This window comes from Malus domestica, chromosome 15, assembly GCF_042453785.1.
Source record: "Malus domestica chromosome 15, GDT2T_hap1".
Taxonomy (NCBI): Eukaryota; Viridiplantae; Streptophyta; class Magnoliopsida; order Rosales; family Rosaceae; genus Malus; species Malus domestica.
Genome location: NC_091675.1, coordinates 1,273,427 through 1,296,091, shown reverse-complemented (window position 1 = coordinate 1,296,091; position 22,665 = coordinate 1,273,427). Strand labels below are relative to the sequence as shown.

At 37.3% G+C, this 22,665-nt stretch overlaps 3 protein-coding genes across 5 annotated transcripts; 1 reads left to right on the top strand and 2 right to left on the bottom strand.

Annotated features, from left to right (window-relative positions):
* Nucleotides 1–46: 46 nt before the first annotated feature.
* On the top strand, nucleotides 47–2,811 carry LOC103450432 (uncharacterized). The gene is made up of 9 exons (XM_008389776.4): nucleotides 47–386; nucleotides 504–571; nucleotides 674–770; nucleotides 860–988; nucleotides 1,201–1,309; nucleotides 1,411–1,555; nucleotides 1,695–1,737; nucleotides 2,115–2,288; nucleotides 2,497–2,811. Exons 1-9 carry the CDS (start codon nucleotides 168–170, stop codon nucleotides 2,626–2,628), a joined length of 1,116 nt encoding a protein of 371 aa, XP_008387998.1. The 5' UTR covers nucleotides 47–167; the 3' UTR covers nucleotides 2,629–2,811.
* Nucleotides 2,812–3,257: 446 nt separating this feature from the next.
* Nucleotides 3,258–9,232, bottom strand: LOC103450431 (cytokinin dehydrogenase 5-like). 2 transcript variants are annotated; one of them, XM_070813210.1, is made up of 5 exons: nucleotides 8,004–9,232; nucleotides 7,037–7,188; nucleotides 6,317–6,592; nucleotides 4,922–5,184; nucleotides 3,258–3,727 (listed from the first exon to the last, which is right to left on the bottom strand). In XM_070813210.1, the coding sequence occupies exons 1-5, from the start codon at nucleotides 8,593–8,595 to the stop codon at nucleotides 3,370–3,372; spliced, it is 1,641 nt and encodes a 546-aa protein (XP_070669311.1). In that variant the 5' UTR covers nucleotides 8,596–9,232; the 3' UTR covers nucleotides 3,258–3,369. The 2 variants fall into 2 exon arrangements, with proteins under 2 accessions (XP_070669311.1, XP_008387997.1); XM_008389775.4 differs by having other exon boundaries at nucleotides 7,061–7,188.
* A 9,611-nt stretch (nucleotides 9,233–18,843) lies between these two features.
* Nucleotides 18,844–22,336, bottom strand: LOC103450434 (pentatricopeptide repeat-containing protein At1g19720-like). 2 transcript variants are annotated; one of them, XM_070814100.1, is made up of 2 exons: nucleotides 19,977–22,327; nucleotides 18,844–19,862 (listed from the first exon to the last, which is right to left on the bottom strand). In XM_070814100.1, exons 1-2 carry the CDS (start codon nucleotides 22,189–22,191, stop codon nucleotides 19,522–19,524), a joined length of 2,556 nt encoding a protein of 851 aa, XP_070670201.1. In that variant the 5' UTR covers nucleotides 22,192–22,327; the 3' UTR covers nucleotides 18,844–19,521. The 2 variants fall into 2 exon arrangements, with proteins under 2 accessions (XP_070670201.1, XP_017191515.1); XM_017336026.3 differs by having other exon boundaries at nucleotides 18,844–22,336.
* Between the last annotated feature and the right edge of the window lie 329 nt (nucleotides 22,337–22,665).

The following is a 22,665-nucleotide window of genomic DNA, read 5'->3' as shown; positions in this document are numbered from 1 at the left end:
TATGTTAAATCAAACACAAAGTAATAATACAATCATTAACTTTTACGTTAGTTTATAAAATTTAATCTCTATAACATTACGTGTTCTAAAATATCCAAAACGGTTAACTTCAGCTGTGTTTTCCCTCCACCCAGAAGCAAGCGCGAGGGGTTTAGTTACCGGAACAAATGCTATCGCGGCGGCTTCCTTTCACGGCGGTTTCTTTCTCATGGGGGCGGTCCGGCCTCTCGAACTTGCTCCCCTCCCAGACGGTTCAGACGGCGCAGCCGTCTCTCCACTCACTCTCCGTTTGCCCTAATAAAGCTAGCATAATCCCCTTCTGTTCTTCCAGCCCTCAAATCTCCTCCGAACTCACCGACTCAATCCCCCAACCGCCGTCGAAACAAGTAACCCTAATTTCCCTCTAATTTTATTTTCAATCTCGTTGTTTTTGCATAATCAAACCATTACTTTATCGGTTTTTCAACAGAAGATTGTATTTTGAATGTTTGTTTCGGTTGCAGGGTCCTATTGAACCCGGACTGTATTTGGTCGGAACTCCGATCGGAAACCTCGAAGATATCACTCTACGGTGCTTTCTCAATCTCTACATACAAATTACAGAGTTGCAAACCATGTATTTGTTTTCTTTTCATTTTTTAATTTGATATCGGACCGAATTTTGCCAATGCAGGGCTCTCCGGGTGCTAAAATCAGCTCATGTAATACTTTCCGAAGACACTCGGCATTCGGGGAAGTTGCTCCACCATTATAGCATCAAAACTCCCCTTGTAAGTGAATAGGGGTTATTATATTTTTGGGATTCTGAGTTGGTTAGTTTTTAGTTTTAGTCATTTTGATTTATGCTTTTAGATTACAGCTGAGCTATCACAAATTCAATGAAGCTCAACGGGGGCAAACAGTGTTGAAGCGGTTGAAGGAAGGTGAAATTGTGGCGCTCATAAGCGATGCTGGGATGCCGGGCATCAGTGATCCTGGTACGGAATTGGTGAGGGTCTACCCCTTTTCTCTAGTTTCCTTTGCTTTTACAGCAAGTAATTCATCATGTATCAGCTTGAATTGATTTTGTAAATTGTTTTGTTATTCGCAACAACTTGACTTCGGAGTAATGTAGCGTGTATTATTGCAGATATGGTATTTATATATAGTCTTATAGATGTATCACGTAGCAGTGCAATTGATATCAAAGTTTTGGTGCAGGCAAAGCTATGCGTGGATGAAAACATCCCTGTCATTCCTATACCTGGGCCGTCCGCATTTGTGGCTGCTCTCTCTGCCTCTGGCCTGTCCACCGATGAGTTTACATTTGGTAAGTTTTTCAAGGAATTGATGTTGCTGATATTCTTCTTGGTGGATGTGGCTTGGATGGATCAAGATATATAGTTTTGTATACTGATTGTACTTCTGCAGTTGGATTTCTCTCTAAACATGCTGGATCTAGAAGAGAGAGGCTGACGGTTTCAGCAAATGAGGCAACGACTCAAATATTTTATGTACCTCCCCATAAGCTTCATCAGTTTCTTGAAGAGACTTCTTCACTTTTTGGTTATTCAAGGTAAATACTTGATCTAATTGTTTTATTGGTTTTTTGTTATGATGAGTCACCAATTGAAATTCCATGGTTGGATCTATGCGCTTTTACTGGTTGAGTGGTTGTACAAAATGATGACCTTTTTTGTATAATTGTGTTGCAGAAAATGTGTTATAGCTCGTGAAATTACAAAAATTCATGAAGAGGTAGGTGGTTTGTGGCGATGTCTCTTGATGTCTCTTATTTATCTCTGGTAAAACTCTTATTTCACACAATCCAGGAACTTAGCTAGTGCTTCGGGTTGTGATTCAAACTTCTTGGAACCCAGATCCCATTGGGGAATAACTGAATAGATCAGTTGCGCACATTGTATGAATGTAACTAATTTGATGTGATAACATTGTTGTTTCTTTCTCAAAAGAAAAAAAAAAACTGATAAAATTGCTAGTTCTGTTGATATTTTTTTAATTTTTTCAAATGCTAGCATGTTCTTCCTCCACATATAGAATTGCTACTATGTTGATTCTATGTTGTGATCTCAGACTTATTTAATGGCATGCCCCTAAATTTGACATCTTATCAGTTTTGGCGGGGTACATTGGGGGAAGCTGAAGAAGCGTACTCTACTCACCAGCCAAAAGGTGAAATTACAGTATTAATTGAAGGAAGGGAAGATTCTCCGGTTGTAGCTCCTTCAGAGTCTCAGCTTGAGGATGAGTTAAGAGATTTGATCTCCAGCGGGCATAGTCTTTCCACGGTAATGACTTCTGTTTATTATATCGAACGCCACTTTTTCTGACATATGTTTGTATTTCTAATGACTTGTTGCAAATTCATTTTACTCAGCGCATCACTTACTAGTGACCGAAATGCATTTGCGAGGTTTAACAAAATCATTAAGAATGGTCTTTTCTTCTGTTATTATGAACCGTTGAGTGGTTTGACAACTCTTTATGTTCATGTAGGCTGTCAAATTAGTGGCTGAGGGGACATCAGTGCGAAGGAAAACAATATATTCAATCGCTTTGAAAAAATTCGGGAAGCAACTGGGTTCACAGAGTGATGCAGATCCATGCAAGCCACAGCTAGATGAGTAAACCTTAGATGTAATTGGCAGACCGCCGGACCGGGTATTTCGCGAGTAGATTTATCTTTTGATATTTTTGTACTGCCATCACATATCTACTCCAATTTGTATGTCTGTCAGGGGCTAAATTTGAGAGAACAAAGAGCTCAGGGTGGACTAAAATTTAATTTATATTAAGTTTGATTTTGTCAAATTACAAAGCTGTAGTTCATGCGTTCGACTTCTACCTAGCGACCAATCGAAGAAGGGTATAACAGTAATTGACAAACCATGAAGGATGATGGAGTGATGATCAGAATCCAGCTTGTGTTGGATGAGGTTGCGGATAAAGACGTCAAGTCCCAGAACAAAACCAGACTGGGCTGTCCGGATCACGGGCGCTGCATACAAAAACATTGTGATCGTGGGCCCCATTCGGGTGCATCGCTCTCACTGAACAAACCCTAAAAAAGGAGAAATTCTTGAATACGGGTGGTCATGCCACCTCACCTCTACAACCAAAGGCACAAAAACATTGTATCTCGTTCCACTACTGTATTCCGGCCCCATCAACACTATCCTAGTTCCACACAATGAGTCTTGGGCCTCGGCTGGAGCCTGAACAGTCACGTGATCTGAGCATTCAGACTGAAAAACCCCTAAACAAAACCTCGTTTTCTTTATAATAACCAGTACTCATTTGATAATAAAAAAGAGTTCATCTAACAGTATATGTACAAGACTAACCCTAAAAACTGCACGTTTTGGTCATCTAAGAAATCGACAATTTATCACCACCAACACCAAGACTAGAAGAAACCGATGAAGGGCTGAAAATACGTTGGCCGGTGGCTAAAATGCGCCGAGGGTCGAACTCCATCTTCCTCTTGTAAAACCGGGCCCACTTATCTCCAAAGTGGTCCATCCACTCCTCCTGCGTAGTATAGTGCGGGAGGTACTGTTTCACCTCGATCCCCGCATCAACACAGAATCTGAGGATCTGACGGTTCTGATTGGTCAGGTGCTCCAAGGTGTGGGTCTCGTCCCCGGTATCCAAGGCAGTTCTTAGCAGCGCCACAAGGTAAAAAATGTCCTCGTCGGGCGTCACCACCGAGCTACTCTGGTCCCACCTACACAGAATCAAAACCACACAAACGACAATGAGCAAAACATGTTTTTGGAATTGAAGGCTGTGATAATAATAATATTGTACTGTGATAGCTAACGGCAATGTTTCTGGAACTAAGCTCGCGAAACGACATGAGTGACATCCCACCAGTGGATCTACTGACATAAGAATCCTTACGTTTGGACGATCCCGTCGACTTCATTGGCTGTTTCTACTTGAAGCCAAAAAACCCACCACTGTGTTTGTACGTGTGGATCCTGGACCAAGTCCAACTATAGGTAATTATATACGCTGTCATGTCCAAATTACACTCAACTCAAGAGAAAAGCCATGGAGGTTAAGTGCGGAAAAGGATCCTTGTCAGATTGTGACCGTTCATTTTACGGTCAGTTTTCGTTAGGTACTATTTATATTTAATTTTAAATTTTAAATTCTAAAATGATTTCTGACCGACCGTACAATTTACGATGAACGATCATGATCATAAGATCCTCAGAAAAAGGATCCAACGAGGATCCTTTTCCGTTAAGTGCTATACTATTCAAATCTTGTGCGAGAAAAGAGTCAGTAGAGCAACCCGCGATTAACTAGTTAGTCACGTTACTCTCACAATAGTGTGACGGTATGCATTGGTAGTATTACTTACGTAAGGCAAATATTATCCAAATACAACGGGACATGTTCCTTTTGAGAAGTACACGACGAACCAGCCAGATTGTCCTACCTAAAAGTTTCTCCACATGAACAATGGCATCTCTACCAACCTACCTAAGTACCAACGCTAATACCCTTTATAATATTGAGGATTTTATCCTCAAGATTATGGGATCATCTACTGAATCGCCAGTCATTCCTTCTCAATTATTGAGGATGTACGCAGCTTCTGTCACAAGAGATTCTATTTGCCTATATAGTTTATAGTATAATTACCAGAGTGTTTAGAGCTAGGCTCAACAAATGCAATAACCTAGATTCACACTTTACTTTTGTTAAGGAAGATGATTATTAGGTCTTAAAAGCATGTATTTTTCTATTAACTATAGTGCACATGAACACAGTGGTGGCATGTTGCATGCTGCATGCTGCATGCAACAGCTATGTCGTTATATTTGCAGGCATATGCATGCATGCAGAGAAAACATATATATATATATATATATATATATATATATGCGCATGAGGCTGTGGAACTCACTTGTCTTTGTTCATGGGGTAAATCAGAATGGGTCCGCTTGTCTTATTTCCCAAAATGCCCTTGAACACTCCTTCGTTGAAGTCAGAAATCCTTGATTTGGGGACAAAAAGGTTAAGCCATGGATGGGGGACGTCCCACAAACCCTTGGCTCGGAGCTTCAACTCGGCCTTGTGAACGCGGTCCAGAAAATCCACGTATGGAAGATCAGTTGTGAAGACTGACGTCGGTACAAAATCCAGTTTTTCCAACAAATCCTCTATTTCCTGCGAGAGAAACAAATTCCCAACGCACAGTTTTTAATTATTTGTTGTTTTAAATGCGCGTATTATTTAAAGGATAATGCTAGGAATATCAAAAATTTTAAAATAAATTAAAAACTAAATGATGTGTCACCAATAAGAAACAAACACATTAATCGACATTTAATTAATAATCCCATTATCTACAACCACATCATTTGATTTACCTAGTATTACCCGTATTTAAAACAATTACAATCACAGTATGTTTAAAAGAAAGCTACTTTTGTCAGGATAAGTTTCATTATTCTGTTTAAATTTCAAATTAAGAGGAATAATTTGGTGGGTGGGCGGCTTAGATTTAGTAAATATATAATTAGTAACAATTAGAAAGAAAAAAATGTTTATTCGATCTTAGGTTCGAATAGGATAATAGATCACAGATCTTCCATGTTTTCTTGCTAATGTCTTGTATACATAGTACCTCTAATTATTATATACTCTAAGACTCTAATCATCTCAATCGTATAATCTAGGGTTTAGTGGGACATCCTTCTAAATTAATGAATCTAGCAAAGCATAGCTCTAATCGGTTTTAAATTTTAATACATTATGATATGGTTGGAAGCTAAGAAAGCACTTTAAACAATCACTAAAACGATTTTAAATTAGTCTCAAAAGCCTGAGGGTGCCAATTAGCACTCTTACTGTTTATTCTAATGTATATTTTCTAGAAGTTGGTGTTGCTTTAGCACTATGAGAAATTTTTCAATATGTTAGAAATACGGTCTTATATATTATATATCATAATACAAATGATTTAAAATTTTGTTTTTTTAAGTATTCAACCACTTGTATTATGACATTTGAAGTACTAAGCCGTATTTCCGCACACTAAAAATCTCTCTAGCATTACACACTCCTTGCACGACACCATGTCCTCACTCATTACTTTTTAAATATTTCATATTTGTTATATTTTACGACACTCTTAAGTTACGTATTCTATAGTATTTTTCTTTTCTTTGTCTCTCTATTTCAACTGTTACTGGTAGCTTGTAGTAGACTTACAAATTTTTAATACCCAAGACTAATACATCACCAACCGCCTAATAAAACTATATTAGAGTGTAAATGCGAGCGAGTATAATTATACCTTGTCAATTGTATCGGCAGTCGATTCGTCGTAATTTTTCGTAATCTCCAAGCAATATAAAACACCACCTTCAGAATCAATGGAGGTGATTTTAACAGGGTTGCTAGCGGAGAAGAAAGATGACCTCCAATTGTTGATGAGGCCTTCGTCGACAATAACGAAACCCTCGACATAGTCGAATTTCTGGCTGGAAGGTTGCCCATGCAGAGAGATGAGGAATTCCTGGTCTTTGGTAAAAGCCGAAAAATTGGAATACAGTACTCGGATCCACCTCACCTATTGACAACAACGACAATAAAAACAATTTTTTTTAATAAAGCTGCAACAAAAAGATTTAGAAAAGAGACCACGTCACACGTCAACAACATTGCCAGCTATTCACGGACCCATCATCCATCCCCTTATAAACCTTAATTAGGTCATGCATGATACCTTGCTGGCTTTTTAGGGTTTGTCACTAATTAACAAATACTAGGAAAGTTTTGCAAAAGTACGCATGTGCCCCACTCCCACTTTGGAAGATGTTACCAACCAAAACCTCCAGAGTAATGTTATTTAGACGCTCAAAACTAATATATTTAATAACAATTATTAATGCAAGTCTTTCCTCCACTCTCATTTTGTAGAATCGATCAAAACTTTCAAATCTATAACCGGAAACAACTAATGCTATTTAAACACATAAAACTCTTTAATACATGGTGTCTAAATATCACCGACTTGATATGAAAGAGAGAGGTATACCCTTTTGGGGGATGGTTCGAGAGCAATTCTAGCCCTAGTGATGATTCCAAACTGGCCTAGCCCACCAAGAACAGCCTGGAACAGCTCTGAGTTTTGCTCTTCGGAACATGTCAATAGCTGGCCTTTGCCTGTTGTTAAACAAGAATTAGGTCACTTCAATACATCAATTGTATATGTACTCGATGATTTACCATATGTTGATTATGCATGATGAGATCATATAAGACAATCAGTTTAATTGGCAGCAACGACAACAACCTATAATTATATAATATAATTAATTACTATGCTATACAAGAATATTAACTTATAACTAATTAAACTACCATTGTGGCTATTTCGAGCCTTAAATAATTAGTAAAACAAAGATTTGATGAAATAGTGATATATATAATCTCTTCGATGAAACTAATTAATGAATAAATTAAAATACTACAATTTCTGCGTGATGCTGATGAAACAATATAAAAACAACCATGTTAAAGAGATATTCATATGGTCATGTGTACAGTTTAAACTGCAACTGAAAACATCCTTCATGACATAAGAAGGTGACTAAAAGTATAAAATGGGCAAATCTTAGAATCCAATAAAATCTGCAAACACCAATTAGGAAAATGAATAAGAATTATTAATAAATATTGAGCATACCTATATTTTACTAAAACAATGTTCTGCTCAACTGTTCATATAAACAAATTATACTAAGACGAACCACCAATGATATTTTAACCACATTTATTGTTAACAATTTTTCTAATACGAGGCAGTCGAGTTTCATATATACAGATAGATCAACCTACTTTAGAATCAATAAATGTGGTAGAAATAACATTATTCTACTAATAAACCTTAATAGTGAATATTGGTAATAAGATGGGAAATTAAACACACCAAGAAAATAAATAAAACAACAGAAATGAGTGAAATATGTACCCCGAACCTGTAACAACGTCGAGCTCATGAACATTACTAATCTGAGGTCCATAATTGAAAGCTTGGCCGCTGATTCCGGCGTTGGAAAGGGTTCCTCCGACTGTTAAGTACAAATAATCAGTCCACGACTTCGGTGCGAGTCCATACTCCAGCGTGCTCCTGAGCACATCTATCCACAACTCCCCACCCCACGTATCAACATACATCCCCTTCTCCGATACTCGAGCCGCCTGAGCCGGCCTCCCCGATCTCAACGATCCCCCGCTCATCTGAATCACGACACCGTTGTTGGTCTGCGCCTGCCCGTTGATGGAGTGCCCGTGGCCTCTGGCCGAGACCGTGAACCCGTGCGGCGAAGAGTAGGCTGCCCGCACCAGTCCCGCCACGTCTTGGGCGGAGGCAGGGTGTAAAACGGCCAAGGGCGCCGCTCTGCTCATCAGGCCGAAATCTTTCGAAGCGGTATCCACGTCAGATGGGTCTACACTGAGCTGTCCGTCGACGACGAGGCGGAGAAGCTCCGTTGGATCCACGGTTAAACCAACCGTGAGAATAAGTCGACAGATTGCGAATGTAATTAAAACAAGCTTGGTAGTTGCCATGTGTTCAAGTACGTTACTATTCTTGTTCTTGTTCTTGATCTTGATTTTCTTTGTTTGGTTTAAAATGATGAATTAGGTATAGGATTACATACTGGAGGAGGAGGAGGAGGCGGCGGCTAGAAGGATGAAGGATTTGAGAACTGTGGACAACGGCGGAGAGAAGTAGGTGGCGGTGGTGGTATCCAGCTATAGTCTAGCTATATATAGACTATAGTGAGTGAGACCGTGAGAGGAAGGAATTAACGAAATAAATAAGAGAAACATGAGAAGGAACAAAATCTTTGTGTCAGAGGGAGGGAGGGATGTGTGGTCGTGGAGATAACGTAAGGCTGATTTCGCTTTAAAGATTTCGTACGCAACATGCACAGATTCGCTCAGCTCCTCTTTCTTTCTTTCTTTTCCAGAACAAGATTTCTTCACGTTACAAGACTGCAGGTACACTCACATACATACATGTACTGTGTGAATAATATCTATCTAGATATACTATATAATATTTTAGCAGATAAGGTAACGAGGAATATATGTATATCTGTAAATATTTTCTCTCTCACTCTACAATTTTCCGAGGCAACAAACAACAAATCATCCAGAGATTCTGAGATTCTGACTCTGTGCGCCTCTCTCTTTTGCGCCTAGGATATAACATGCAGGTCCTCAATTTAAAGGACAAGGGACTCTTTTGAGAGAATGGGCCCGGTGTGGGGTCGAGGACATGTGGCTGTTCACGTGGAAGGGTTGAGAGACACGTGCACGGAAGAGTTCTATTTTTTCCCTCTCATGACCCATGACCATATTACGATGCATTACCCACTGCATTGCCCAGAGGCCCTGCTTTGAGGAGGAAGAAGGGAAGGGAAGGGATGAGGGGATGATTGGGCCCACACGTGGATACGGAGGATCTTTGTGGGGACACGAGCGAGGGAACATTCACGTGGGTGCAGCACCACTGCGACGATGTTCATTCAGCTTAATGCAGCAACCAATAAAGATTTGAAGATTCTCTCTCCCTTCCCTTTCTTTCTTTTTAGCTGCTAGGGTTTCTTTAGTCTTTTACGAAAGCCTCCCTCCCTCACTCCCTCTCAATCCTCATCGAACCAACACTACACAACACAACACAACCAGATGTTTAATTAATTAAATTAATCAATATTAACTTTTAAGTCCTAAATAAAATCGCAGAATCTAAGGTTAGGTTACAAACGACTATTTATGGACTTAATTAATTATGGTACTTTCCAAACTAAAAACATTCATAAAACATCAAGTGGGCGTTTGGAAATTAGTCAGTCTTTTTAAGTGATGATAGATCGATGTCAATTCCTCAAGTTGGTATTTTTGGCACCCACTTTTGGATTTTCCTTAGACTGGTCAAGTTTTGATACGAATCAGACTTAGTTGATTATAACCTAAACAATTTTAATTGATGTGGCCACAGTTCAGTCAAGTCACCCAGCTTGTTGATAAAAAGAGGATTCTCAATGTCTCGTACCAAGATTTTATAGGTTTTTATCATGGAGGTGAATTGTCTGCCCTCTCATTTTCATACTCTTCTTATCCCCTCATGTTTGTGTGGTCACGGTTAAGCCACGTCAACATTTTATATTGATTTTTTTATAAAAATACAAAAAGTAATAGGAATATAAAATGTTGACGTGACTTAACCGTGAACACACAAAACAGGAGAGGATGAGAAGAGTATGGAAATAGAATGGCAGACAATCCACCTCCTTTTATCATTGTTTTTATATTTTATACTAGCAATATTCTAAACTAAAAAGCAACTTATGTGAAGGGAGACTCAAACTTTAGTTGAAAACATGATATCTGCAAAAAGCTCACCATTGCAGATATATAAGTCATCAACTTGAAAACCTGGCCAAGATCAATTCATAGTATCCCTCTCTCTCTCTCTCTCTCTCTCTCTCTCTCTCTCTCTCTCTCTCTCTCTCTCTCTCTCTCTAATCTCATACTAATCCAATGTTAATTATGTGAAGAGAGTTTCAAACTTGAATATAGAGCAGAGGAGCATACTATTCTAGTCAATTTGGCAAATCCCAAATATGCTAAAATTAAGATATATAGGTTCAAGTTACACCAATAACAACCTAAAAACCTCCATGGAGAATACATTAAAAGGCCTAAAAATTCTGTTGTTTATGTGAGTGAGTAAAAAAACAAACAAATTAAGAAAGGTAATAGTTACGTTGTAAAACATTTGTTGGTTAAAGAACTCATTATTTAGGAGGGCTCTCTTCAAATTGACCACTCTTCCACCACCATGTCTAGGAATGAAAATGATTATCCAATTAGTGAGTGCATATTTTAAGGAGTGAGGATTCTCGCTAGATTTTCTTTGTGAGGATTATAGGGATTTTCAAGTCACAATCGTTCATCGTACATCATGTGGTCATAAATCATTGTAAATTTTTTATTTAAAATTGAATATAAACAGTACTTGATAAAAACTGATTACACGATGTACGATGAACGGATATGATTGGAGAATCCCCCGATCCTCACAAAGAGGATCCGGCTAGGATCCTCTCTCTATTTTAAGCTTTCATACATGTGGACACTTGTTGGACCACCTAATAGTAGCTTGTCTAATTCACTTGTCTTCCACCACAGACATGAAGTAAGGGATAATTAGGATTAATATACGGATAATGCTAAAAGATTATCCATTTAAACTATATTATGTAAATCATATAACATGTTTGTTGATGATTGAATTAATATTACTTAAGTATTGATTAATGTGCTTATTTTATATTTCGGACAACTCATATGCTTGTAAATGTGGTAAAAAAAATTGATCTATCTAGCATTACTCTTCATATATTGTAGTGTGTTAACCTTGATCTTTGTTTTTTTACTTTTTAAAATAATTAAACTAGGTCAATGGTGAAAATATAGGTTAATCCGAGCACGTAGAAAGAAGGGTGTTGGAAGTAACGTGTGGGTCAAGGTCCAATATGTAAAGGGAAATCTCTCTCACACCCTCATTTTCTACCTTGATACCTTTCTCTATTTCTAAATTTTGAATTAAATAGCAAATAACTAAAAAAAACATATAAATTAACATGATATACATGAAAGAAAAATGGTACTTAAAAATCATTTTTCTGTATGTGTTAGGAAATTGGGGTTTTGTTGAGAACGACATTGACAGTATAAAAGTTAAGTCGTGCATGTAATCTCATTTTTTTCCAATAAACAAGCCCACATGAACTGGGGACGCATGCATATATTTTCTTTCTTGGTGTGAATAGTTGGACCTAGCTAGCTTGCTTGCTTGGTTGTATAACATTTCTATACAAATTAAAGAACTTGTAAATGAAATTTGACCTAGATTTGAATTTGATGACCATTTGTCAGATCAATGTTGTAAACGAGGAAAATACTTCCAAATTATTCCAACTGTTAAATCCATATCAACACTTGCCTTTTTCTGTTCACAAGATTGAGTCTTGACATTAAAGCCTTGTCTCTGTCGGGTAGCCAAAGCCAACTGGATTAGATGTGAGAAGTTTGGTTGTACAATTATCATTAAATAATTTAGCTTAATGAATTAATCCTTGTTTAATCTGTCGACAAGAAGAGGTGAGTTGACAGTGCCTAATGACCTTCAGACTTGAGATTGCAACACGAGTCCGGTCCAAAGACCAACACCAACCAACTTGTGTACTAATAATTTTAATGGCCAACTGTTTTAATCAGCATCCAATTTGGACTCTACGTAGATAAATATGCATGCTTAGGACCCCATTAATTTTATAATAATGAGTTAACTATGACCCATTATCTTAACACATTAGAAATAAAGCCCAATTTATAAATATAATCGCCAATATTTTATAATGAATATAAATTATCAAGCAACTGAAAACTACAAAACAAAAACTTTGAGTTTTAGCTAAAATGATAAAATAAAAGGTAAAGTAAATAGTACCAGAATTGACTTTTTAGCGTAAAAATGTGATTTTTCTTTAAAGTGAACAGTACTATAAGTTTTTTGTTAAAATTTTCTTGAAATAATGGATGAACATGCAACCCGCACAAATTGATAACTATTTCTTCTGATCGAAAGCATGCACCTTCATAATCTTTTTCCTCTAACTCTCAACGATCATGCATCAAATACTAAATTCATCTGCTCGCATTGTGATTCTATTAACATTCTGAATAAAAATAAATAAAATATGAACATATACTATTTTCTTTATTAAGGGTTCCAAACAATTAGTTAGATGATTAGTTAAAATGATTCTACAAGTCATCAATTAGAGTTGTTAGGATTTCTATTATAAAAACAGAGTTGTATAATCATTATATAACTTAAATACAAGTCTCATATTTCTCTCTCTAAACTCTCTAGTTCAATTTTTTCTCTTTTACTCCTTCTTCCTCAGTTTCTCTATCATTCTCAAATATTTCAATGTAGTTAACATTCTTAAACATTATTGTGTAAAAATCCATTTTACTTTTCTGTTAACACTTAATCGCACTTTACGAAAAGGAAAAAGAAATCTAAAATCCTCCATGAGATTAAGAATGGCAATGACATTTGGTTTACCAATTTGGTCATTCCTCTCCTCACTCCTTCAATATGATTAGTTGGGATTAAATTATGAGAAAGATTAATTAGTGCGATTTTAAGCACCAAAAAAAGTGATAATGATATAATTAATAAAATAATCGATATGAGGTCGTTTTTAAGCTGTAATTGCTCTTTTCAACAAAAGTTTGGCAAATAAGTGGAATTGGGGGCTCTCTCTCTCTCTCTCTTCTTCTTATATCTTCTGTGCGTCTGTAAAAGAAGGAGAAAGTTTTTTTGTCGATCTGCTTTATGATTCGTTCATGCTGTCTTTGCTTTTGAGTTTAAACTCAACTTTTACAACAAAATGTGCGGTTTTTTTCTCCCTCAAAGTGCAAAGCAATGGGTCTACAAAGGTCCTGCACAAGTGTCACTTTACAGGCAAAGCTGCTCAAGAAAGCAAACACAATCACTTTTGTGTTAGTGTATAACATGGCAGCCTCTTTACCTTCCCGACACCAATTGTTCCCTAGCTTTGATTCTTAAACTTTTTTCTTCGTTTTTTCTTCAAAAAATTGTAATTAAATGGGAGCTAAATCACATATTATATTGCGCATTGAAACCCTAATTATGACTTGCTGTGAAGAATATCAATAGCTAATTAGTTAGCTGGGGTTTAAATTAAAAAGTGAATTAGACAGTGTAAAGACGCATGTCAGAAGTGAGAAAAGTTTTGCTTTCCTTGGGTCTTGATGATTTTAATTACATGAAGAACAGCTCATTCCCCATTGTTTTCATTATCGTTATTGGTCCCCGAATTTCTCTTAACTGTATTATAGAACGGGAGCAAGCTGCCAAGCACCATGCAGTGCATGCAAACTAGTTTAATTAGTCCTTTTTAAAACCCTATAGTGTTAAATTAAATTAAATATTTGTAATTTCTCCTAGAAGCATGCAAGGAATGGGTTTAAAGACATGAATGAGCCAACATAATCCTTTCCGGATCCTTTTGGTGAGGATCTCGAAGATCTATAAATCGTGTTCGTTTATTATACATCGTGCGATCAATTTTTATTAAGTATTATTTTTGTTTAATTTTAAATAAAAATATTTAAAATAATTTTTTATCACATCATGTACGATAAACAAACAAGATTGACGAATCTTCAGGATCCTCAGAAAGAGGATCCGGATTCATGAATGAGTATCTGAATTGAACAGTAGTGATAACATAATAAATAACATTTCACATCAGTGATGACTGAAGAGGGCGCAAAATGTAAACAAATACTGGCAAGATATTGTTAAACGTCCATCACAGCTGATGCCTTCTTACGTGGGTCACCTTTGTGTAATACAATACTAGCTAAAGGGAGCTTAAAGTCGCATATCGAACAGGGAATCATGCATGCATATGAATTATTGGCTTTATGCATAATAGTATATGCCTTTATATATACAGTAGCCTCTTGTCTCATATATACGTGAGCATGTGGCAATTTAATCTTTTACATGTTATTTTTTATTTATAATTTTTGTTTGAAATATTTTTTTAAATAGTTAAAGAAATAAAGGGGAAAAAATACCCCGACCATCTTCAAACCTGGGCTAAAAGCCAAATTACCCCCCAAACACTCTCCAACCCATGTTAAAATTTTAGGCTAAATGCCAAATGTTATTTCTGGGCCAAATACCCCCCAGCTTTCTCCCCGGGCTAAATGCCAAATGTTTATTGGAATTTAAATTTTTTTAAATTAAAATGTTCATAAAATTAATTTACAATAATCTATATATTTATTTATTTTAAAAAAAATTGATTTAAAAAAAAATTAGCCTAAGTTCATTCTTTAATAATTCCGAGTTAAAATTTTATGGCATAAGGGTTGGAGCAGAAAAGATGTTTCTGGCTAAAAACCAAATTTTTCGGGCTAAAAAATTTGGCTTTTAGCCCAAGAGTTGGAGATGGTCTTACAGTGGGTAATATTATTCTGTTAGTTTAGATTAAATTGTTTTATTTTGAAATCCTATTTAAATTTATGAAGGATGCACCCTTTTTGCCTTTTGATTATATACATACACACACACACACATATATATATAAGATGCAACTACACTAAACACATTAATATATAGAAATGAAGTAAATGGTTTTCGAATCAATGCATGCATGGCATCGAACATCACGAATAATACCCCCAAATTTACACATCAAATGAAAGTCGTGCATGTAACTCAATGCACATAAAAAATGTGTAAGAAATTGGAAAGTACGTGTTATAGTATTTGAACACACGAAATTGACACTTGCTAAAATAATCTCTAATATATGCAAAACTCACATCCAATAATAAGATCCACATGTGTTAAAGAATTTTGTGTCAAATTTGGGCATCCAAATAGCTGAAAGAAACAAGGTATATATATGCAATTAGTGATTCTAAATTTTTACAACAAAGAGAAGACGCAGCCTGTTAATTTGCAGCAATGTTCATATGCATTTATTTCAGTGAGAGCCTGCGACCTTCAGTCATGATACTGAAAGCTTGATATATATATATATATACATATACATACATATATATATATTTTTTTTTTCTTTTTTCTTTTTTTTTTTCGTGACCGTCGACATCAAAATTATTAATAAATGAAAGTAGTAATACTGTATGGCTATGTCGACGTCACAATTTGCATAAATGTGCTTAATTGCATTCCCCCATGCAAAAGCTAAGCTACAAGAATAAAATCTAGCACAGAATCTTGGTGTCCATCATTCGATCGGGGATTATAGTAGCAGATTGCCAGATCCAATTTAATTATTAGTTTGCCATCTGACATCCATCATATTTGTGCTGGAATTTCCCACAGCAAGTTGCATATCCACGCTGCACAACATAAATAGGTCATAGGTCCCACGCATCGATCTCCAATTCTCCGTAAATCCATTTCTTCCTCTTTGGCATCATCTTATATTTTTCTTTATATTTATTGGCAAATTTACTAATTATGCCATTTAGAATCGAATACCTAACCCTAATTATTCACTCAGGTCTACTAAATTAAGTGACACTTCATCTTTCATATTAGCTATAAGCTCATGCACACAACCACTCAAATTAGTACTGCATTCCCACATTTTACATCTATCTTTCACATGTAGCTCACTCTTAGATTCTGGGGAGGTCTCTCGCTTGGGGCTTTCATGTTGGAAGTTAATTAATACAGTAAAAATAATGTCACTTACACACACAAATTCAGCATATTCATTGATACATATTCTTTAATTATATGAACATTACCATTTTATGTGAGACTCACCTGTATTAATCAGTATATCAATTCCATGTGTCTAAATAATTAATTAATTATAATTATTTGTTTCTTTGGGTGCTAGAAGCTAATGGCTTTGTTTAAAACTTAAAAGGGAAGTTTATTGTTCAAGGCAGTTGAATAGTGTACTCATATATATACATTTTGGGTGGTGCAATCCCACACCCATTTTTACCTATTTCACACACCTTGTTAAATTATGTCTTTTGGTCTTCTTCAATTTATTGGATCCGACAATCCGAAATTGAGGGAGTTGTGTGAGACGTAAAAATTGGTTGATAAAGAAAAAAACTTGCTAAAGAAAGATAATATAAAAGAACTTTCTAAAGAAAAAAACAAAAATATATTTTGAAAAATAATTACTTCAAGTACTTACTTATAGAAATGTTTAATTAATTATAAATGGCAAATCAAAAGCATTTGGTGATACTTAAATTTGGTTCTTTGTATTTTGTATTAGTGAGAGTCTCACAATTGCATTGCCTTAGTCGTTGGGCGGTGATGCAGTTTGACATTATATACATGCATGCACGGGTTCTGATTAAAGGTTGGCTTTACAACCGTGTATCGCATTGAGTTGGGTAATTTACAGCAGGGGGCGAATCTTGGTGAAGACCAGAAGGGACACGTTTTTGGTTGGAAAAAGTTTCTCTGAGCAGGAACTAGGAACCTAGTTAAATAGTAGCTGTCTTTTGTGGCTCGATAAGACGTCAAACTACGACTTATAAGAAGCAACTCACCATCACCGTCAACTCTATCACTCACTTCTCATCGAAAACTATCAGGAGGCGGATATAGCACAAAATTGTTTAGTTGTAGAGTTGATTATGGCAGCACACGAAGAAGAATTCCCTCCTCCCGCAAGTTTAATAAATTTGACCTTCCAGCCCTATGCATATACAATTTATCTATTTGTTAAGTATAGCAATATTGACCCTAAAGAAACAACTAAAATGGCACAAAGGATGGGGATGTATGCAACACACAATGAGTATAGGTTGGCCAAGTGCTCGACAAAATGCCTCATTTAAAATTGAAAAAAAAAATTGATGATGCGCGCACTCTTTTTGGAATTCCACGAGAAGATGCACCCACCATTGATTAATTGTGCCATCCATGAACATTATTTTTAGCTTTGCCCCTATTTACAGCCACATCATGCAGGAAACTGTCACTAATATACCATTCTCTAAATTAACTTTACGTGAATTTCTCAACAGCAACACTACTTTTTCTTGAAATGTTAGGCTAAATCCTATCATATTTTTTCAAACACCAACAACGCGATTGTGACTGTTTTATTGTGTAGGATTAAATTAAAATAAATAATTTATTATATTTTTTAAATTACATTAGAAAACAAAATTTCTTCATTTCTTCATCAAAGTAGCTTAAATAGCGACATGACCGTGCCTAATAACAAACTTTGGAAATCTGAACGTCTGGACCGGGTTCAACTGTTTGCACCTCTTCATGTTGTACGGACGTTATGAGAAGTTGGCCCATTAAGACAACTGGCCTATGGCCCAAAAGCCCATCACTTTACTTGCCTTAGCGTGCCCGATAATTAGGGCTGTAGTAGGTGGCCCTAATAAGAGCCCATGTTCTTCATCTTTTTTGTTTTTTTAATCTATTGACATACATACCATAAGAAAGTAAGGGAAACAAATTAATATCGAGCTCACCATTCACAAGATTCATATCTAAGATTTTTCACTCATAAGTGAAGAAAAGAAGGAAAATAAATAGATATCAAACTCATCATTGACGAGATTTGAACCTAAAACTCTTCACTCATAAGTGAAGGTTTGGATTGGATAAGCGACGATCGCAGAATAACAATGCATATATGCCATAACATTGGGAGGGTTTTGTATATCAAAACCGATTCCAAGCTCCAATATTGACCCAAAAAGGAGAGAGAACCTAATTTGATTGCAAGCTCCAAGTTTGTTCCTTGATGGTAATTACGTTGTTTGTAAGGGACTTCATGAGAAGCTGGGCCAGTAGTACAACACAACAGATCCAAACCTGTCAATGAGTAATTTGGGCTTGAAATAGGAGGGTAACAAGGGCCCGTACCCTGCTTTCGGGGGCAATATACGAGCATAAATTTATGGACACGCATCACACTGTGATTGGTTTTTAAGAATGAACGAGCTGTTACATGCAATGAGGATGTTTAGTGACTTTTCTTCTTATTATTAACGAATGAAGAGGGAAATTTGGAATGCGTCGAAGGGCTGGTTTGGTATTGTTGTGCTTTGAAAAAAAACTGCTGTGAGAATAAGCGGATGTGCTGTGAGAATAAACGGCGGTGAAATAAATCAGCAGAGTGTTTGGTAAACTTTTTTGTAAAAATGCTTTTGGAAAAAAAAGCAGTCTGATAATGGGTCTTTTCATTAAAGGAGCACTGTAGCTCCGTGTGCTTTGAAAAAAAGCCAGTTTTCCAAAGCTGTAAATAGTAGCTTCAGCTTTTTCCTCACAGGAGCTTCCAAAATAAGCCATTTTTTTTCAGTTTACCAAACCCCTAAAACCCTCACAGCTTTTTTTCATAGGTGCTTTTTTTTTAAGCACCTCACTCCCAAACCATCCCGAAATCAGGTCCCACGCAAGACATTGTCTTCAAAATCCTCTAGGCAGATCGAAGTCCTTCATTGGCTTCCCCCTCCTAAATGTTGGTTTAAGCTTAAATATATGGTGGTTGCAGAGGATAGCAAGGCCACGCCGGAGCAGGTGGAGTTCTGCGCAATGAAAATGGAAGGGAGCCGAAGGCGCTTCTCTTTGAGCCATGGATTTGGATCTGTTATTGAGGTAGAATTACGGAGGTACATCGAAGCCTATGCTTCGCACGAGAAAATGTATTGGAGTTGAATGTGACTCTAGCGCTGCTGTCCTCATGGTTACAAATCCCATAAGGATCAACCACCCCCTCTTCAACTTTGTCAATAACGGCAAAATGATGTTAGCTTGTGACTGGAGTTGTACCTCGAAGACGACCTGTTTCACTGAAACTGATCTTTCAACTTCCCCCTTTTATGCTTGTCCCCGAGGATCCTCTACCAATAGTCACCACATGAACAACGGCCATTACTAAAATGGTGAAAGGACTTTGAGTCGCTCAAATATATCTCACACCCGAAAGCCATAGATATATACTTCGCCATCCTGTGGCAGTCCCCACACATTCTCAGATTCTTCACCATCCTAATACTCTTAGGTACACTTGAGGAGCCAATGAGGGCAAAAGCAAGTGCCAGTTTTTCGCTATGGACCCAGCTGATACCCCCCTCTTCTTCCTCAACACAAAGCTCATTACCAAAATCATGTCTCTTTGCTTTTTCTTCTATGTTTTGTAACCATGAATTTAGGAAGTTTGAGCATAGTTCCGACCTATCACCTGCAACATACGTATGCACCGAGTTCTTTACCTCAATCCAGCACTGCCCAATAAATTTCTTTATTGCAGCATCTCTACCAAACTTTTTCAATTTTGAAGTAACCTCAGACTTACCACATAAAGAATATGACTGTAGAAGTAACTGTTGAACCAAAATATTTCCTGGTTCCAAGTCGATTAAATGCTCCCCTGCACGAACTGCCAAGGCAAGATTCCCATGAATCCTACATGCGGTAAATAAGGCAGCCCAAATAGAGGAGTCTGGTTCTATGGGCATATCTTCAATAAACTGCATTGCTTCTTGAAGTCTTCCAGAACGCCCGAAAAGATCTACCATAGCTGAATAATGTTCTAGACCTGGTATGATTTGGTAGTTTTCACTGATGCTGTAAAAAGCTTGTCTTCCCTCGTCTATCATTCCAGCAAGACTGTATGCATATATGATACTTGTAAAGGTACCTCTATTTGGTCTAAACCCCGACTTCTTCAGCTGATCAAAAAGGTCAAGTGCAATGTCTGAAAGACCATGTAAGACACAACCAGAAATTGCTGAGTTCCAAGTGATGATATCTTTGGATGGCATTCTAGCAAATATGATTCTTGGATATGCTATGTTTCCCGATTTGGCATAGGTGTCTATCAGGGAATTTACAACAGGGACTTCAGACTCCAAATTTCTACGCAATACACCAGCGTGGATCTCTCTCACCTTTTTCGTGGCAACTAGATTTGCACAAGCGGGCAGGACACTCAATATGGTAACAGAATTAGGATTAACACAGTAGGCCTGCATCTGCCTGAATACCCCAAGTGCCTTGTTTTTCTCCCCAAGTTGCAGGTAGCCAGAGATAAGAGAGTTCCATGATGCCGTATTTCGTTTAACTTTCCCGTCTTTTTCCATCCTTTGGAAGAGGTCCATTGCTTGATCCGCATCTCCATTCTGCATGTATCCTGTGATCATCACATTCCAGGTCACAGCATTGGGATGCACATCTGATTCCTGCATCTTCATGAGCAGTTCATAGGCCTTACCACAGTATCTAGCTTGGCAATATCCTCCTATCATTGAGTTCCAGGTATAGACGTCTTTCTCTGGGATCATAACAAAGACCTTCTGAGCAGCTTCCAGTTCCCCACATTTTGAAAACATATCAACAAGTGCATTTCCGACCAGTACATCATCAATGAAACCCATCTTTATAGCAATAGAATAGATTTCCAACCCTTTGTTAAGTGATTTTAAAGATGTGCATGCTGAGATTGCACTAGTGATTGTAATCCCATTTGGTTGTACCCCTGATAGAAGCATCATCTTGAACAAATCCAAAGGCTGATTTTTCCTGTCGTTTTGAGCAAATCCCGAAATCAAAGAAGTCCAAGTATATACATCAGGGGTTATGCCACAGCTCTCCATCCTCCTCATCAGTTCCATTGCGAGATCACAATGACCCAACTGGTTATGACTAGCAATCAATGTATTCCAAGTTACCAACCCCGGTTCAATCCCTTCTTTGCTCATCGCATCAAACAGTCTCCGAGCCTCTTCGGTCTCACCCTTGTGACAGTAACCAGATATAACCGCATTCCAACTCACCCCATCCTTCTCATCCATCTGGTCAAAGAACCTCCTTGCCCACTTCAATTTTCCACACTTTGCGTACACCGCCAGTATCGAATTGTTCACATGAATACAACCAGCCAAATTATACCGAACCACAATGGAGTGTATCAATTTGGTGGCCTCGAAATTGCTACAATTCCCACAAGCCTGCAATATCTTAGGGAACAGAAAGTAATCCGGCAAAACCCCATCTCTCATCATCGAGTAAAAAAGCTCCACCACCTCTTTCCACCTCTGATCTCTAAGACACGCACCGATCATGGCCGACCAAGAGTACAAATTTCTCTCACGCATTGCGTAGAACACCTTGCGCGCATCATCCAAAAACCCGCATTTCGCATACATGCTCACCAACTTCGTCTCAACAAACGGGTTCAATTCCTCAACTACATCTATACGCTCATGGATCTTCCGACCCAGTTGAATAGAATTGGTGTCAATGCAAGATTGAAGTAAATTCATGTAAGTAGTGGAAGTTACCTTCGACCCACTTTTGGCAATGGAGTCAAGAACGGTGACGGCCTCCGTGAACTCGCCATTCTTGCGGAGGTAATTCAAGTGAGAGTCTGTGAATTTCGGAAGGGTTTTTCTGGAAAAGGAGATTGTGGGTTTGGTTTGTCGTGGTAAGAATTCAGATGGGTTGCTGAATTTGGAGGGTACTATGGGTATTGGAGGGCTTGATTTGCAGGGGATTGTAAAATTCTCCATTGTTGAAAGCTCGAAACTTGAAGCACTTGGTTTTTTCGGGCGTTATTTGTTTCAGTTCATGTCTGGAAGATGAGGTGAAAAGCGTGGATAGATAGAAGATTGCAGAGATTGCAGAGTTTTTGTGTCCGTTGGAATGGATACTTCTCGCTCTAGAGTATTGTCATTGCGCCACGTGGAAATATAGCTTGTCCAACAACTTTATGAATAAGGCTATCAGCCATGGACGCAATTGTCGTTGATATTGTCGATATTTTACTTCGATATATAATTATCAATATTATTTGTCAACAAGATTTTAATTAAAAAGTAATTGAAGACGTGATATCATTTCATCAAAAGAATTTTTTTTAATAGATTAAACTAATAAGATCATTATGGAGTCTGACTTAATTTTTCTTCATATGCAACGATATCAATGCATTACAAAATCAAAATAATAGAAAATTTTGCCAATGTTGGCTATTTTTTCAAAGT

What these genes read in the sequence shown, in the direction of transcription:
- LOC103450434 (XM_017336026.3), bottom strand. Translation starts at nt 22,191, where the DNA reads ATGGAGAATTTTACAATCCCCTGCAAATCAAGCCCTCCAATACCCATA.
- LOC103450431 (XM_070813210.1), bottom strand. Translation starts at nt 8,595, where the DNA reads ATGGCAACTACCAAGCTTGTTTTAATTACATTCGCAATCTGTCGACTT. An exon ending in ACCTCTCTCTTTCATATCAA is followed by an intron (nt 6,593 to 7,036) that starts GTCGGTGATATT and finishes TGTTGTCAATAG; the next exon opens with GTGAGGTGGATCCGAGTACT. An exon ending in CTGCCGATACAATTGACAAG is followed by an intron (nt 5,185 to 6,316) that starts GTATAATTATAC and finishes TTTCTCTCGCAG; the next exon opens with GAAATAGAGGATTTGTTGGA.
- LOC103450432 (XM_008389776.4), top strand. Translation starts at nt 168, where the DNA reads ATGCTATCGCGGCGGCTTCCTTTCACGGCGGTTTCTTTCTCATGGGGG. An exon ending in TCACTTTTTGGTTATTCAAG is followed by an intron (nt 1,556 to 1,694) that starts GTAAATACTTGA and finishes ATTGTGTTGCAG; the next exon opens with AAAATGTGTTATAGCTCGTG. An exon ending in GCGGGCATAGTCTTTCCACG is followed by an intron (nt 2,289 to 2,496) that starts GTAATGACTTCT and finishes ATGTTCATGTAG; the next exon opens with GCTGTCAAATTAGTGGCTGA.